General features: G+C 48.5%; 1 protein-coding gene across 3 annotated transcripts in view; it reads left to right on the top strand.

The window, feature by feature from the left end:
* The window catches only part of LOC111954279 (afadin), a 149,836-nt gene that overhangs the window by 94,044 nt on the left and 37,089 nt on the right, over positions 1 to 18,703 (top strand). For all 3 annotated transcript variants that reach the window (XM_070435758.1, XM_070435757.1, XM_070435756.1), the window contains 5 exons: positions 817 to 1,082; positions 1,349 to 1,492; positions 1,832 to 2,030; positions 2,332 to 2,435; positions 4,102 to 4,182. In XM_070435758.1, coding sequence (XP_070291859.1) covers positions 817 to 1,082; positions 1,349 to 1,492; positions 1,832 to 2,030; positions 2,332 to 2,435; positions 4,102 to 4,182 — 794 coding nt within the window. The remainder of the gene's footprint in view (positions 1 to 816; positions 1,083 to 1,348; positions 1,493 to 1,831; positions 2,031 to 2,331; positions 2,436 to 4,101; positions 4,183 to 18,703) is intronic.

The raw sequence follows: 18,703 nt of genomic DNA, 5'->3' as shown, positions 1-18,703 counted from the left end.
TGAGGACCTGCCTTACAACAGGCCTACAAGCCCTCAGTCCAGCCTCTCTCAGCCTATTGCGGACAGTCTGAGCACTGATGGAGGGATTGTGCGTTCCTGGTGTAACTCGGACAGCTGTTGTTGCCATCCTGTACCTGTCCCGCAGGTGTGATGTTCAGATGTACCGATCCTGTGCTGGTGTTGTTACACGTGGTCTGCCACTGCGAGGACGATCAGCTGTCCGTCCTGTCTCCCTGTAGCGCTGTCTCACAGTACGGACATTGCAATTTATTGCCCTGGCAACATCTGCAGTCCTCATGCCTCCTTGCAGCATGCCTAAGGCACGTTCACGCAGATGAGCAGGGACCCTGGGCATCTTTCTTTTGGTGTTTTTTAGAGTCAGTAGCAAGGCCTCTTCAGTGTTCTAAGTTTTCATAACTGTGACCTTAATTGCCTACCATCTGTAAGCTGTTAGTGTCTTAACAACCGTTCCACAGGTGCATGTTCATTAATTGTTTATGGTTCATTGAACAAGCATGGGAAACAGTGTTTAAATCCTTTACAATGAAGATCTGTGAAGTTATTTGTATTTTTACGAATTATCTTTGAAAGACAGGGTCCTGAAAAAGGATCTTTCTTTTTTTGTGGAATTTATTTACATTCACAGCTACACCGTATGTAACTCTGATTGTTTTTTAAAGTGAGCCCTCTAGTGGGGACATAGTGTATAGAAATCAACTGAAACCTTGGTGGACTGGTTATTCACTAAGTACTCCAGCAGTAGTGGAAATGTAAAAATGCATTCCTCATCCTCCATCTCTCTCTCTCCCCACGTAGAGGATGTTTTGCACACCCTGACGGGCGCCATGTCGCTGCTGCGTCGTTGCCGTGTCAACGCGGCGCTGACCATCCAGCTGTTCTCCCAGCTCTTCCACTTCATCAACATGTGGCTGTTCAACAAGCTGGTGATGGAGGCTGACTCTGGACTGTGTTCACACTACTGGGGCGCCATCCTCCGCCAGCAGCTCAGCCACATCGAGGCCTGGGCAGAGAAACAGGGCCTGGAGCTGGCCGCCGACTGCCACCTCAGTCGCATCGTACAGGTATGATCCACCTATCTTTGTCCAGCACACCTAACACACCTGTTAGTTACCCACTGTTTTCCATATGGTGACTTACTGTAGGCAGGGCAGGCTCTTCAGAAGAATGGATTCTATTGAATACTTTCTCAGCAGCTCTAGGTGATCCTTTAGGAGCCGTTGTGCCTAAGGAAAGTTGTAGGGGAAGGACTTCATCGTGGACAACAGGTCACTATAAATCAAGTCCTTCTCTGTCATTAATTGTACTCTGTTGTGTTGTTCCTTCCCAGGCTACGACTCTCCTCACCATGGACAAGTACTCCATGCAGGACGTGCAGAACATCCACAACACCTGCTTCAAGCTGAACTCCTTGCAGCTCAACGCCCTCATGACCAACTACCACTGTGCTCCTGACGAGCCTTACATCCCCCCAGTAATACATGACTACACACTCCTCTATTCACGTGCGCACTCACACACTAGAGTTACAATGAATGACTCTGAAGTGGAGAAATAGGGGTTTGCGGTTTGAAGTATTGCTTAACACAAGTCTCCTCCCATAGTTGTAATATGTTGGAGTTTGAGCTGTTATTTTGGGGTAAACATTAGCTAAGCTCACCACTTGACTGATCTTCCTAGCTCCCTTTTCCAGTCCAGGTAGCTGTTTCTACTTTGTGGAATATTGAGGAAACGGTCAAAGGACTATTACACACATCCCTCTCCTCTGATGTAACTAAGCCCCCATTGGTCCGTCTGGTGTCTCCCCCGATAGGAGCTCATAGACCACGTGGTTGCCGTGGCGGAGAACACAGCAGATGAACTGGCCCGTAGCGACGGCCGAGAGGTCCAGCTAGAGGAGGACCCTGACCTGCAGCTGCCCTTCCTACTGCCCGAGGACGGCTACTCCTGCGACGTCGTGAGGAACATTCCCAACGGATTCCAGGAGTTCCTGGACCCCCTTTGTCAGAGAGGTACTTGTGTGGAAGAGGAAACAATAATACACTCTATTCCAGAATGTCACACCGGTTGTGTTCTGTCTAAACCTAAAGTTGTGAACCAATCAGAGGCTGGGCTGGCCTGTGTTTGTTTTGTTGACGCGTAGGCAGTGGAATGTAGTAGCTATGTAAGAGGAGACTGGAGAGCTGTTTGCTCCTGTCCTCATCAGAGTGTTTGAGAGAGATTCCAAGAGTTGTTCCTGCTGCCGTGTCACTGTAGTCTCAGATCTGTAGAGTAGAAGAAGATAACTGTGATTTCCTCTCGTGTCCTGTGCAGGATTCTGTCGGCTAACCCCTCACCCGCGCTCCCCTGGGACCTGGACCATCCACTTTGAAGGAGTCGACTGCGACAGCCACTTCTCTGCAGACAACTCCGACCTGGTAGGTGTCCCTCCGACCGTTACTGCTGTAGGACTATGCAGGACACCATTACATTGAGCTGCATGATCATGCACATTAATGCCTGTTAGTCATGACGCAGACATGTCCTTGTACATTAGCCACCATATTACTAAGTAACTGAGAAGCACAGAGGAATGAATAGGCTGCTGCTTTTAGCTGTTTATAACACTTGAATATATTTCAATTACTCAACTTCTCTGTTTGTGGCTTAATGTTTTGGCATCGCTTGTTTCCAACGATCGTATGGAAAACGTTAATGTCCCATGCTGCCTTCATGCAATCACCGTTCTGCCTTACTCTACTTAACACTAACAGACCTCCCCCCAACACACACACACACACACACACACACACACACTCCCTCCTGCTCGATTTCAATCAACACCAATTACACCACAGAGACCAATAAGTGACCATAGAGCTCTGGAACGGCAGTAAATTATACCCTTCTCACCCTAATCACACAAAAAAAGAAATTACACTGCTTCCTGTATATTTACCCTGTTTTTTTCCCCCCAGCTCTCCTTTTTCATGCTTCAAACCTCAGCTCAGGGTGGGCATTAGCCCCAGCCCCCACAGTAGTAAAGGGACCAGGGAGGGGAGGGGAGAGGAGGAGGCGCCCAAACCGTTTAAGCACCGCTGAGGTTTTGATTAATGGCCTCTTGGTCGTGTGCCAGGCGGGGTGACCCCGGCACCCCGCCTCATGTTTCCACCGCCTTGCTCCAGAATCACTACTCTAGTGTTCCATAGAGTACCGCTGTTAGCAGCCATTACAGGGTTAATAAGACAGAGACACAGGGGATCCCCGAGGAGAACAACAATGGGGTAGGTTTCCCTGATCACTAGTCCAGACAGGAGGTGTTACTGTAGCTAGCCTAGTGCAGTCAGACTTTTGTCATCCTAAAAACACGTTCTCTCTGGAGAACATGCTCACACTGGCAGGTGTTTGAGTTAAGAGTTGGTCTCTTACTGCAGAATATCTGTTGTCTGAATGAATGTTTTCTTTACTCATTGTAGCCAGCTGAACCCTGCATCACCCTGCCCTCTAGCACTTGGTGAAATCACTCCAATGGCATTCAGAAAGACTTGTTCTACACCACATCACACGATGAGAAATGCCACCAGATCCCTGTTAATGTGGCTTTGTATCCACTCTCTGTCTCTGAACTATGTGGCTGTACAGCATAGCTCAGCGAAGAGTTGTTTGTGTCTTTGGGGCTGTTGAGTCTCAATGTGTTCAGTGCCATAGGGACGAGAGGCAGTCTGTGTGGAAAGCCCTGCCCTCTCCCTCTCCCCACCCTGCTCCCAGGCAGCCCTCTTTTTAAACGATCCCATTGAGATCCTCTGGAGCCAAGCGCATGTGGCTTTCATTCTTGACTCCTCTCCAGCCCCCGCCATTTCTCATTGCGGTCGCCCCAATCCAGCTCTCTCTCTGTATGACGACCCTGCTCTGCGCCTATCCCTCTGCTCCCTCATCCAGCGCCTCATTCTGCCTGAGAAACGTCCAGGAGAGAGCTCCCAGCTCTGAGAGCCCTGTAGAAGCCTGACTGACCTGCTCGCCGGATCCCACCGTTGACACCAACTGCACTCTAGCTCTTTCAGTACATTTCTCCTAAGCTAACGCTGCTGTGTCCTCTCGTTGCAGCAAATGCGGAAGGAACCGGAAGTTGTGACGGTCACCCTGAAGAAGCACAATGGCATGGGCCTCAGCATTGTGGCTGCCAAGGTAAGACATCTTTTAATCCTTTCCTTTTATTATTGATAATGTATTTGTCGATACCCACTAGTGCTCCTTCAAGAGGTTTGTGACTCCCTGGCTGGAAGGGAAGTGTTATGTGACTGATGAGAAATACACAGATTAAATTAAGAAATAACCCAGAAACATTGACATTTGTTGCGTCCATGCTCAAGCAGACTTGATGACTACTGCCTGGTGAACACATAAATAATCCAAAATAAGCCCTTCTCTCAATCGTTGTCAGGAACCTGCCTGAAGGTGTCCTCATTTTCAGTTCAACAACATTGCCGGTGGAACATGCTGTTTCTAGCAGTGTTGGTGAGGATGGATGTAAGAGCCTTAGGTTGTACTGGGTTCTCTTCTGTGTTTGTTTACTACATTAGCCTGCCGTAACTCCGGATAGTGTGTGTGTGTGTGTGTGTGTGTGTTGTTAAAAAAAAAAAGTGACCGTCATGTTTCAGCTGGCACCATTATAGCCCAGGTCTGACCCGGGTTGGTCTGTGTGGGTTAATTGGAGTGTGTTTATGCCGTATGTCCACCAGATGCCTATACGTTTTGCCGTATGTTGTTTTTGCCGGATGTCTAGTCAGCATTTTTGGTACTTGACGCACATGTGCTTTGCAGGGCTGCAGAAAGGTTTGCAGCATTTTCCCTGTCTCTGGCCTCCCTGCCCTGTTCCACCAAAGCACCGATTGCTACCGGGGCCTCCATGCAAAAAATGTTGCATGGAGACACATTACCAATATGATTGGATTATCTGGTCAGTTGAATGTGAAATAATTAGCTGGGAAGCTAGGTGCTAGCAATTTCTAAGCTAACTAGGAAAGTGGTTAGCTTTGTAGTTTGYACCACCACGCGGTAAAGCACACCACAGCCTAGTGCAACAGCCCCAACGCCGCGTTGCGGACTGCTCCATTGGCAATGAATGACGTTCGCCGGAACGCAAAGATTTTGACGCATCTGGTGGACATTAAGGCTTTAGACTGTCACTGACAGATGAATGAGAGTCTGAGAAGAAGAGGGCGGATGGATGGTGTGGGGGGGCGGATGGATGGTGTGGGGGGGGCAGGATGGGGCGGAGGAGAGGAGTGGGGGGGGGGGCGGCGGATGGATGGATGGGTGTGGGGGGGCGGATGGATGGTGTGGGGGGGCGGATGGAGGAGGAGTGGGGGGGGGGCGGATGGAGGAGGAGTGGGGGGCGGCGGATGGATGGATGGTTTGTGGGGGGGCGGATGGATGGTGTGGGGGGCGATGGATGGTGGGGTGGCGGATGGAGAGTGTGGGGGCGGATGGATGTGTGGTGGGGGTGCATGGAGGAGTGTGGTTGGGTGCGGATGGAGGAGTGTGGGGTGGCGGACTGATGGATGGGGGGGTGGCGGATGGAGGAGTGGTGGGGGGGCGGATGGATGGTGTGGGGGTGGCGCGATGGAGGAGTTGGTGGGCGGATGGAGCAGTGTGGGGGGCGGATGATGGTTGGGTCGATGGAGGACATACGTGTGGGGGGGGCAAGATGGATGGTGTGGGGGTGGGGATGAGGGAGTGTGGCAAGGCGGATGGAGGAGGAGTGGGGGGGGGAGTGGATGGTGTAGGTGTGGGGCGGCGGATGGAGGAGAGTGGGGGGCGCGACCAATAGAGGGGCCTCCCTGAACTGTTTATTTTCAAAGCACAGTTTTTGTATTTGAGGAGGTGGGGGCCACACCCTCTGTTTTTACTGCTATTTTCAACCTGAGGTGGAGGGAGAAAGACCGAGAGAGGTGGGGAGAGAGCAGAGGGAGGGGAAAATGGGAGGGGAGGACAGGAGACAGAAGGAAGGCACGAGTCCGAGGCAGACTGGAGAAGCGAAGGAATGAGAGAGAGAGGGGGAGAGTGAGAGAAGAGTAATTTGCCCAGTGCAGAACACACAGCTGGGTAGTGCTCTGAAAGCTTACCCAAACTGTTGCAGAGTAGCGAGTGGCTAACACTGGTGGACTGTTTACTTAAGTCTGTAAATGGTATTTCCTACTCTGGCTGGCTGCTGATTATTTGTCATATGGCGTCCTACAGTAGAATGTAGTGTGGACCTCTTTCTTTCTCCCACTGCGCCGCACCTAGTATCTCCTCTAGTATCTCCTCCTTCGTTAGCTGTTTTGTTTTGGTCTCTGACTGTGTGATTATTACACCAGTACATCTGGGCTGTGATCTGCCCCTCCTTGTGGACTTTTAATTGAGCCTGAGCGCGAGCCAGTTCTAGCCGAGCGGGAACTATCTACCAACACCATGTGGTTCTCTGTGGTTGGAAAGAAGGACGAGTCGGTAAGGCGCTCTCTCTCTGTCTCTGTCTGTGTGTGTTAAATACAGGTGTGACTGTGTATGTGTGGTGGGTGGAGGGGGGTGTGTAGCCGTTTTGGCAGAAGAGGTGGGGGTTGAGGATGGGAAGACACAGGTAATTAGTCCTCCAGTATGTGCTGCTGTTCCACTTGCTCAGTGTTCTCTACTGCTGTAAGCTTCACACCGTCTTTCATATTTGACGCCTGTAGAGTTTTCTCTAATCAAGTATTATTTTCAGTTTAAATTMCATGTTTTGCAGGGTTGCTCATTCAAAATGTATGATTTCTCTTTTGCCAGAAACTCAGACCAAATAAGCCTCCAGCTCACACCAGTTCATCATATTGCTGTGACCCGCTATGTAAGGAACCTAGGGCGGTTCTCTACTGAGCTATTACCCAGTTTGGGCTGTCCAGCTGCTCTACTGCTGCTATCTCAAGACCACACAGTTAATGATTGTCAAGGCGATGCAGGCACACAGGCCAGAACGTCATCTCTGGGACAAGAGCTTGATTTGCTTAACTTTTGTCCCCTTGATTCTGCTCTGACAGGCCTAGTTTTGTGTTTACTCCAGGCTGTTAAGCTGCAGATGTTCACCTAAAGGGCTTCGTGGGGACAAGACTGTTGGGTTCCAAATGAGGAAGAACAGGGGGATATCCTGACCCTCTCTCTCCACTCCACCTCACAGGGGAGTCCTGCTGCTCATTGTCCAGCATTTCCCCCCACTGATGACAACCCAAGGCCTGGGGAAGCTATTCTGATTAATCTTTCCCCAATCTGGAGGTAGACAGACTGGCCCTCGAACTAAACAGACGTTCTCATTCCTTTCAGCGCTTTTTAAATATGATATAAGTTGGCTTGTTTTGTCTGTTTGCTAGTCTGTTTGTTTTGTAGATGTTGAGACGATAGTGATGGAACAGTAGTGTAGATGCAGCTATACAATGATTAGCTGGTTGAGTACAAAGCCTATGGTCTCCCTCCAGTAGAGCGCTGTAGCAGCAGTAACAATGGGAGGATGTGCTCTGAGCTCGCGGGGCTGTGTTTCCTGCTGCTGGCTAGCTCGCTGGCTGGCTGTGTGTGAGACGGGACTCTGAGCATTAGCTTACAACTGTGTGTGTGTGTGCTTCTCAGAATGTGGTTGCACTGGTCACTGCCACTGCCTGCCAGTCCTGCCCTGGAGCACAGCAAGAGTTACACCATGTAGGCCTACAGTAGTCTATATTTCCTGGGTGGGTTCTACAGTATGTACTCAACTGAATGACAGTGGTTACTAGGAACATGGCAAAACCCAGTTGTGGGTTCCCAGCTAACGATCACTCCCCTTTTTCCTTTGCTGTTCTTTCTCTGTGACAAATGGAAAGTTTAGTTCAATGCCCAGTGAGTTCACTGTTCCAATTGCCCTGCCACRGACCCTTCTGTCAATCGCATGTTGTTTTGGGTGAAGTTGTACACGGTGACGCACACATTATCACGGGCAATTTAACACTTGGCCTTGTTGCCTCCCTAAACAAAGATCTAATCATCTAACCTCTATGGGAGCCATGCTCGTGTCGAGACAGTTTGCCACTTTGAATCCTGGCGCCTAGTAGAATTTCACAGCACTCATACTGCCTCATACTGTCAGTTAGGATTGGGGTGGATGCTCACATTTGTGACAGCACTCATTCCATGTTTGACTGCACCTGCCTGGATTAGCAGCAGGTACTGACAGAGGGAGGGAGTGTCTAATTCAAGGCAACATATATATGACCACCACGTAGTGTTGGAGGAATGGAAGGGAAAGCTGCTAGAGGTTTAAACATGCTGTTCTCTAGGTATTCTCCTCTTCATGCTGTTAGTAGTGTGTCCAGGGGACCAGACATCTAGTCTCCCTCCATAATTGTTCCTCTTCAATCTGTGGAGCGATGGATCCAATGATTTGTGAGTGTGTGTGCGTGCGTTTGACCATGTTGGACGTGGTTCTTATCAGACTGACATGTAGCACATCTGGCTTGAGTTAGCCCCTGAAAGGTCCCTCGTTCCCGCCGCTCTGTGAACTACTGTTTTTATGACTTCATTAGAGCAGTGAGCCTGCCGTGTGTGTGTCCTTGTCTACAGCCTTGCAGCTTTTAGACAGGCTGTCAGACAGAGGCACAAGTTATTAAACAACAAMATGAAAGACTTGAATAGCAGATGATGAATGAGCGAGAGATGGATTGTACTCTCCAGGGAAATATCCAAATCCCCCCCTTCTAAACAGAGCCCCGTCTGCCTCTGTCAAGACTGAATAGCCTGTTTAATAGAAAACCACATGAAGAGCCTAGCAGCCTCCTTTAACCATCACACACCCCAGACAGAGGGGCGAAGACACCGATTTGTGTGGTCTCCACTAAACCAAGCAAGCCCCGCCCCCCACCACACACACACACACACACACACACACACACACACACACTCTCTCTCAACAGAGGGAAGCATACTGGAATGATTTAGACCGCAGGCAGATGTCAAGACGTCAGATTAGTGTGGTGCCTAAGTGTGTCTGTATCCTGTTCATCTGGAGTTGCCCAGAGTTGGCCCAGTGTGACGATCGCACTGTCTGACGATCGCACTGTCTGACACACTTCTTATCAGATTCAAGGACACACTCTCTTTGCTTAATTCGCTGTCATCAGACAGAATGTTCCATCTTGAGAAAGAGAGATAAGAACAGAGATGAGAGGGGAAAAAAGTTGGTTTTGTGAGATGATATTGTGCTGCTAGTTCCTAGCTCCTTTCTCCAGTCAGATTGTGTAGCGTAGCCTGAAATAATGAGTGTATGGATGGATGGAGCTGTTCACGTCTCAGTATGGAGCTCCGCTTAAAAACCAAAGAACTGTGGACAAATTGACTTGTGTGTGTATTATAGTAAACTTCCTCAGGACKCCAGTCCACCGCATTCGACTTGGTGTGATTAACTATTCTTTCCTGTGCTAAACCCAAAGGCAGGAAACTGCATATCATAGTATGATTTTATGTCCTATAGGAGTCTGGTTTAAGATATGCACACTCACACACGTATGAATGCAGCCTCAGTGTGAAAGGACAGACAGACAGTAGTTGTGTGGATGCCTTTGCTCCAATTTCCTATAAAGCAAATCTGGGTTACAGTGCACTTCCCTGGGCAGGAAGACTCGTTGCAGGACAGGGCGGGTCGGGAGAGCTGTTTGTTTGTGACACAGTACATTTGACTGAAGTAAAAAATAAATAAAAAATACATTTGGACTGCTTTAGTGGGCTCCCTTCCTGAATCTACATTTTYCCTCAGTCAGCTAGTTTGTGAAAAACTCTGAACAGTTCACAATTAAAGTAGTAAAACTTCATTTAGATTTTGTAAAAGCACACGTTGTGATAAAGCAGATCTATATTTTGTGGAAGTGCGTCCTCTCTTCTAATTGGTTAAAACAATAAATTAACTGAAGTAGAACTGTGAGGTTACAGTGAGGTGTGATATGTGTCTGGGCAGTGCTAGCTTTGTGTGGTTGTGTGTGTGGTTGTGTGTGTGTGTCTGGGCAGTGCTGTTGTCTGCGCATCGCTAATTTGCTGTCGGTGTACTGGGCAGTGCAGCTTTGTGTAGTCGTGTGTCTCTTGGCAGCTGATCAGCTAGTGTGTTTGTGGTCTGGCCATTGCCTTAGAGCTTGCGTCGTGCCTGTCTGCATCGCTAGCTTTGTGATGTCTGGGCGCAAGCCAGCTTTGTGGAGTGGTGGGTGGCTGGCAGCTAGGTGTGTGTGAGATGAAGCCCCTCTCATGTGCCTGTATGGTAAGCCCTTAACACACCAAAGGTGTGAGCAGTGCTCACTCAGATATCACACAATTTGTCAAAACACATCAAATGCACAACACTCATTCAAAGGAAGGGTCTTTCCCCTGCTCACCGCTGTGTTGATGACCGATCACTAAGAATGATGCTCCTTTGTTACGTCCACATCTTTAAAGGGTGCAGTGTCTGTCTGAAAAACAGCTCTCTGTAGTTAAAGTGTGGAGTGAGAAAAGATTAACAGAAGCGTAACATTGAAATAGACAAGTCAAGGCACTTCATCCAAAAGCGTTGAAACTGTTGATACTGCAGCTCTATTAAAGTTCTTTATAGAAATGAAAGTCTGATAAGTTTATTCACATTTTTGGCATGAGATCTTTCCTCTGAATGCTGTCATACATGTTGTCTGGCCACAATGCGGAGGCTGATAACGTGCTCTGACAGTTTTGTTCTGGAGCCACACTCGGTAAGGCTGACACATGCTGCTAACAGTGTTTGATCTTGGAGCCCACCTGGCTCCGACGGCTGACCGTGCGTTCGTAATCAGTGTTGTGTCTGTGAGCCGAACATAGCGGAGGATCTTGGAACGTTGCTGTCTACAATGTTTTTCGGATGGTCCACATGCGGGGCTGAAAGCTGTCTAACTAGTGATATCGTACTGGAGCCGGACAGCGGAGCTGAACATGCTGTCTACAGTGTTGTTCTGGATCCAATGTTCACATTCATTACGTATGCTTGAATGAAGTATACCACTCGGAGGCGAACGGCCTGTCTAACATGTTGTACTTGGAAGCCCACAATGCGGAGTGCTGAACATGCTGTCTATCTGTTTGGTCTGGATCCACAATTCGGCAGCTGAACACTGCTGTCTCAAACATATGTGAATGTCATGAGGCCACATCGGAGGCTTGAACATCTGTCTTACAGTGCTTGTTTCTGGACCACAATGCGGACTGACCTGCCACTGTCTACAGTGTTGTTCTGGGAGCCGACATGCGGTAGCTGAACAATCGCTGTCTACAGTGTGTTCGAAGCCACATGCGAGGCTGAACATTGCTTCACGGAGTGTTGTTCTGGAGCCACAAATCGCGAGGCTGAACCTGCTGTCTACAGTGTTGGTTCTGGAGCCAAATCGGAGGCGAACATGCTGTCTACAGTTGTTGTTCGTACGCACATGCGGAGCGCTGGAACATGCTGTCTATCATGTTGTTTCTGAGCCCAGCCTCACGTTAGGCTGAAGGCGTCGCTGTCTACAGTGGTTGTGTTTCTGAGCACATGCGGTAGGCGGACACGCATGCTGTCGAAGTAACATGTCGCTTTTCTATTCTGCGTAAGCTCAACAATACGGAGGAACTATTCACTCGAGGTCATAGACCGGGTGTCGACTCGTGTACATGTGTGGTTCTGTGACAGCTCACACTCGCCAGGCTGACAATCATTGCTTGTCCTACAGTGTGGTTCCTGCGGCCACAGTGAGCTCGGACGGCCCCGAGTAATGCGGTTCAACAGTAATATATTGTCACTTGGGCCAGCCAAAACTGACTCCAGCAAGCCTTGAGCGATTGCTTCAAACAATTTGATTGTTCATTGACCAAACGTCAGATAGCTGCAACAGTGCTGTCTTACTACAGGGTTTGGCTAGGAGCCACATGCTCAGAGAGGAACCTGAAACTGTGCGTCATCTATGTAATGTTCTTGGGAGAAGATCCCACAATGTCGGGGAGGCTGGAACCATGTCTGTCTACAAGGTGTGGGTTCGTGGAGCCCAGTCATGCGCCCCGTAGTCTGTAACGTGCCTTGTCTTATCAGTGTTGTCTGTGGACCCCATATGGGAGCTGAAACATCTGTCTCACAGTGTGTATCCTGAGAGCCACATGCCGAGGCTGAACACTAAATATTCGTACATTGTCACTAGAGCCAGCAGCACCGAGGATGAGAAGACTTGACTAGAACGTCGTATAGCATGGCAGATAATATAGACTGTTATTTTCAGATTCACTTTGAGGAGTCTGGGTGGGCCAGTATATCTATGCGCGCCCCGTCAACCCAGCTATCGTCGGCTTGCCTCGCAGCACCATTTTCTTACCAGTACTGCTGACCGGAGATTTCACTCGTTTATGGTGATGTGTCAACAACAACCTCAGTCCACCTGTCTAAGACAATCACATTCTCTCGCTCTGCACGGGGCGAGGGGCGTGCAGAAATGACGGCGAATAAGCACGTGTCAAGATAAGACACTCGCTTCTCCTGCAGAACATGTGGATCGATGGAAAACAGAGTGTTCGTTAAGCTAGCAAAAAACAACTATTTTGATCTACTTTGAGGTAGTCGAAAAAGAAAACACTCCTGTTAGGCGAGGCGCTGGAGGCAGTGAGAGAAAACACCTTTGGTATAGGTTCCAGAGGCATCGCTGGATCTAGCGGAAGGTAGAACACCTGGTTAAGTTGAGGTGCTGCTACAGAGGAAATGCACATTGTTAGGTGAGTGCTATGGCACTATACAATGTTTAGTACAGTACACCATTGGTTAAGGGTTAGCGATTGTTACTTGCTTAGCATAGTAATAACATCAACTGGTTATGGAGAGCATGCATGAGTCTCGAGCAGAGATGAGAGTTAATGAAACAGGACCTATGTGAGGATTAGTGTCGCATGAGGGCTGGCTATGCAGAGTAGAACACTCTGGTAAGTGTTAGACATTGGCTGGCTACAAGGTAGATATCACCTGGTTATGGAGATGGGATGTAAGGCAACAGAGTAGGAGTAACGTCTTGAGGACTGATGAGTGAGGCGGAGCTAGAAGTAGAACACTGGTTAGGTGAGGGTTGCTGGAGCTATCAAGTATGTTAAGAACAAACCTGGTTAGGAAAGGTGCATGTGGCGAGCAGCCAGTAAGAAACACTTTCTGGTTTAGGTGTAAGGTTGCTGGCTAAGCAAGTAAGATTACCTGTGTTAGGAAGGTGCGTATGTGGGGTAGGCTCTGTGCGTAACAGAGCTATGAAACACCTGGTTAGGTGAGTGCTGACTTCCGCAAGAGTTAGAACACCTGGTTAGGTTTGAGCGTGCTGGCTAGCAGAGTAGACACCTGGTTGTAGGTAGACGGTGACTCGACGTTGCTTGATAGTCATCCTACACCTAGGTTATGTGGTTATATTTTGTAGGGACTAGGACATGCCAAAAGAAAAACAAACCCAAATGAAAAAAACAAACCATAGCAGCCGGTAGAACACGCCTCATATTGTCTAGTGTTGGATCTAGCAGATGTACATGAGCAGACCTGGTAGGTGAGGTGCGGGCATCATACCAGGAGGGATTAACACACTTCTGTATAAGTCACGAGTGCTAGCTGTTTACGAATAGAATCATGCCTGGGTTATTGGTAGTACTGATGCTGACTTAGGCATTTACGTAAGCGACCAAACCGTGTGTTAGCGCATAGGTGCATATGCTAGCAAGACTAGGATAACTCCTGGCAGAGGTATAGGATGAGTGCTGGAACTGCAGAGTGAGATACACGCATGTGGTATAGGAGGTATTAGAGGGTGTGATGGCTACGAGTAAGGAGACAGTAGGACACCCTGACGAGTTAAGAGTGCGAAAGAGTAGAGTGCTGTATGGGCTAAAGCAAGTAGGACTACGTGGGAGTTAGGTGAGGTGCTGCTAGCAGAGGGTAAACACCTGTTAGGTGCGGTGGCTGCCTATAAGAGCAAGAAAACGTGGTATACAGTTGCGGTAGCTGAGGTCTTAGCAAAGTAGAAGACACGCTGCGTTCGAGGTTGAGGCGAGTGATCAGGCTCGGCGGTATGAATAGACTACCTGGCTAGTCAAGGTAAGAGGTGTGAATAGCTGAGATAGAGGAGTTACTGGTTTATGGTGAGGTGCTTTAAGTCTCAGAGGTAAAGAGTAAACACCTGGTTAGCGAGAGATCGAGTGCTCTAGGCTAAGCAGAGTAGTAACCAAACCACGGCTCTGTTATTAGCTGTATGAGGGTTGCTTGTGAGCTTAGCGGAGTAGAAACAGCCAGGCTTGGATTTCAGTATGAGGTCATTGCGCACTAGCATGAGGTTATACAGAGTATCAAGCCTGTGGGGTTACGCGGTTGAGGTGCTGGACCTAGGGACAATAAGCTATAAACACCTTGCGGTTAGCCTAAGGTGCTTGCGTGGCCTGAGCCGAGAGAGATAATGCACTCTGGGTTCAGCGGAGAGCTGTGCATAGACCTAGCAATAGGTAAGATGACACATCTGGAGTCTATAAGCCTGATGCATGTGTTGCTGATCTAAGCAAGTAGAACACCTGGGTTTTAGGAGAGGGTGCTGGCTAGCACGTAGAACAGACACTGAGAGAGAGTGTAGAACTCCTGGTTAGGGTGAGGTGCTTACAGTAGCAGAGTTGTGAGAGAGAATCCACTTTGATGTACAGGAAATGGTTGGCTTCGGCTATGCTAGGTAAGAACCAGCCTTGGTTAGGTGAGGTGCTTATGAGCTGTAATTGTCGAGAAGGGTACAACGAGAACAGCGGTTAAGAAGAGGTGACTAAGGGCTCTTAGCATGAGGTATGCAACCAATCCTGGTTAGGTGAGGTGCTGGCTAGCAGAGTAGTAACAGCAGACGAGGCCTGGACTAGCGGATCAGAAACCTGGTAGCGAGGTCGGCTGAGACTAGCAGTGAGAACACCTGCGTTAGGCGAGGTCGCTGGCTAGCGAGTTAGAACACCTGGCCTAGTCGAGGGCGACATGGCCTAGTCAGAGTCAGACACACCCGTGTGGTATTGATTAGCATGCTGTTAGTTGGTTGGTTGAGAGTAGGTGCTGACGTAGCATAAGTGTACGAACAACCTGTGGAATCTATAGTATTGCAGAGTTCTAAGGCCATGGCAGAAGGATAGAACAAGCGTCAGACTCCTGGTCTATTGTTGAGTTAGTGTGGCATTGGACTCCAAGATTTAAAACACGCTGGTTAGGAAGAGGTCTTGGGCTAGCAGAGTAGATATCACTGTTACTAGGACGTAGTAATCTGGCTGGCGGTATCGATAATAAACAGAGGCCCTTGCGATAGTGTTAGAAGGTTGAGCCTGACTAACAGAAAGTAGATAACACGCTGATGTGTGTACGAACAGGTGTGCTGATGGCCTAGCCGGCTAGTATGGAACACGGCTGTTGTTTAGTGTTGCCAGGACGAGGGCTTGGCGTAGCAGAGTAGAGACACCTGTTGAGGTGAGGCGCTCGGGCTTAGGCCGGTAAGATCAGGATTTAGTGTTGCACATAACTCTTGGCTAGGCACAGGTTTACGTCCAATTCTTTGAAAGTAGGCCCTCATTTATGCCATTAGAAAACCCTGTTTTGTAATTATGCTGTTAGACCAGCTGACAATCTGTGTGATTGTCTGCATCTGAAAGATTGTGCAGATAAACTGACTATGTTGAGTATCTCTGGACGCATCCAGCATTATGTGGGTTATTGATACCAGGCGCTCCAATGGCCAGAAATTCGCAAAGTCATCATTTTTCTGAACTCGTTCAGTTGGTACTTACGTTCTTTGTCATTTTGGAGGAAATTATAAGGCTATTCCTGTGCGAGAAATTGGTCAAGAAACTTAAGATCTGGAAACCCTGGTAGACATTGGGAGCTCAATCATGGGCCACGCTCCCTGGTGGAAAGCTTTCCGAGCACCTTGTAGAGTCATGAATCAAACGAATCTGAGGCTGTTCTGCGATCGGCTATATTAATTGACACCCAAGTTTGACATGTCCTGTGAACTGGTTCGATGTTTGGCGGCTTCTCATGGATGTTCCTTTTACATGGAAATTCAACCTTATTGAACAAGAACGACAGAAACCGACCGTGTTTGAAACGACCCATCTCCAAAAAGACAATTTGTCCAAGTTATTATAGTCAAGAAAAAAAAAAAAAGTCGTAAGCTTGTAAAGCGTTGCAAGCACCCTTCGCTCTATTGGCTTTGAAGGGGCACTGTTCTGGAGTTGGTTTTTCTCCTGAGAGAGACAGCGACTAGCAACATTGCTCGCGGGCGGGCTGCGTTGATCACCCACACACACACACACACTACACACCACCACATCGAAACATCCCACACCACCACGCCACATCACCACACACAGGTTGTCTTGTTTCACACACACACCACACACACATCACACACCACACCACACACACACAACCCCACACGGGTCACACATCCTCCTGCCCTGGGATCAGGTTAACACAGGTAGAGCCTGACTGCCAAGGGAAGCCATCAGGGAGACATGACATCTCACAATAATACACCACACAGACTGGAGGTTAGGATAATGCTGTTTTCCCAATATTTTTTTTCTTATTGGACCTTTAAATTGAGGGTAGAGACACTCGTGTGTACATACTTTCAATCCGGAGTGTAGGTCAGCCAGCGCATTCTGCCAACTGGCCGTTTGGTATTTTTCTTTCAAAGAGAGTGGTGGTTTAACTGTCTGTTGCACAAATCTCTCCTACATCCCCCGCGCGTGTTTTGGGGAAACCCCGCCGTTGGACCCATTCGACATATGGTTTTGACCACATAAATGCTGAATGTGCATAGAACCGATGTAGATACTCGTTTTTTTGTCGTTGTTTTTTGTCTTGGTTATTTCGTTTGCTCTGCGCACTGTTTCTTGTGGTCAAGAATATCTAAACGGTCGCAAAATAATGTGTTGTTTGTATGATTGTTTTAATATTCGTGGTAAAGATTATTCTTTGGGAATCGAAGAACCACAGTTGGCTAAGTCGACATATCCATTATGAAATAGAGTACCGTCGCTTCTGATGAAGCATTTAGATACCACCTTCCTTTTTTCCGATTTTGTTACAATTTCACATTTCCATTGTTAGTCATGTTAGACCGACGCGTCTTGATCCAGAGTGACTTCCAGTAGACGTGCATATCAATTTTATTACATTTTTTACATCTGAGAACAAGGATTCCTCCGGCCCAAGAGCAGACGCTCTTATGCCAGAAGCGACTTACAGTAGATGTGCATCCCAATTTATTAACATTTTTACATACTGAAGACAAGGAATAATCCCTACCTCGGACTATACCCTCCCTTACCTGGCCAGCCCTCCCTAACCGGATGACGCTATGCGGCCAATTGTGCGTAGCCCCACGGATCCTCTCGGTTGCGCGGCCGGCTTATCGACAGAGCCTGGCGCGAGACCCAGAGAGACCTGTCTGGTGTGGCGGGCAGCTAGGCACTGCGATGCAGTGCCCTAAGCCACTTGGCGCCAGCCCGGGAGACTAGCCCTTGCGTTAGCTGCTGCCAGCCAGAGAATAAGGCTCGTTACATCTACAGGCCTTAATTCTAAAATTGATATTAAGATCGTTTTTTCCCCCTCATGCAATTCTAATACACAATTACCACCATACTGACGAAAGCAAAAAAACAAACATAATTTTTTTGCCACATTTATTAGAAGGAAAAAGTTTCCAGACCCTTTCCGTATCGAACTCAATTGAGCTCAGGTGCATCCTGTCTCCATTGAATGTCATCCTTTGAAGTTTCTACAACAATTTTATTTGGAGTCCACCTGTGGGTAAATTCATTGATCTGAGACAGTGGATTTGGAAAAGGCACACCCTGTCGCACAGTTGACCAGTGCAAAAACCAAGCCAATGAGGTTGAAAGAAATGGTCTGTCATGAACTAGAGATCAGGATTGTGGTCCAGGCACGAGATTCGTGAGGAAGGGTAAACAAAACCTTTTCTGGCAGCATCCGAAAGTACTGTGCAAAAACCACAGGTGACTGCCCCTCAATTCTAAATGGGAGAAGTTTGGAACCGACCAACGACTCCTTCCTCATGAGAGCTGGCCCCGCGGGCAAACTGAAAAGGCATAGGGGCGAGAAGGCGCTTGGTCAATTGGACGTGACTAGACTGCGATGGTCACTCTGTACAGAGGCTCCAGAGGTTCTTGCCTGTGGAGATGGAGAGAAGCTTCCATGGAAAGGACAACCATTCTCTGCAAGCACATCCATCCATCCGGCCTTTTATGGTAGAGGTGCGAGAAGGAAGCACTCCTCAATAAAGAGGCAGCACTGACAGCGCCATCTTGGAAGTTTTGACCCAAAGGGCAACTAAGGGACTCTCTATGCACCGATGAGAACCAAGATTTTATCTGATTCTGATGAAACCAAGATTGAACTCGTTGTGGCTGAATGCAAGTTGTGGACGTCTGGAGGACCTGGGCAACGCCATCCCTGACAATTGAAGCATGGTTGGGTGGCAGCGTCCTGCTGTGGGGATGCTTTCAGCGGCAGGGACTTGGGAGAACTCAGTCGGATCGGGCGAAGGTGAACGGAGCAATAGTAACAAGAGAGACCTTGATGAAAACCTGCTTCAGACCTCAGTAACTGGGGGCGACGAGGTTTTCACCTTCCCTAACAGGGACAAATGACCTAGCT

Source organism: Salvelinus sp. IW2-2015, linkage group LG28 (genome assembly GCF_002910315.2).
Source record: "Salvelinus sp. IW2-2015 linkage group LG28, ASM291031v2, whole genome shotgun sequence".
Lineage (NCBI taxonomy): Eukaryota > Metazoa > Chordata > Actinopteri > Salmoniformes > Salmonidae > Salvelinus > Salvelinus sp. IW2-2015.
This window is presented reverse-complemented; position numbering and strand designations above follow the sequence as displayed.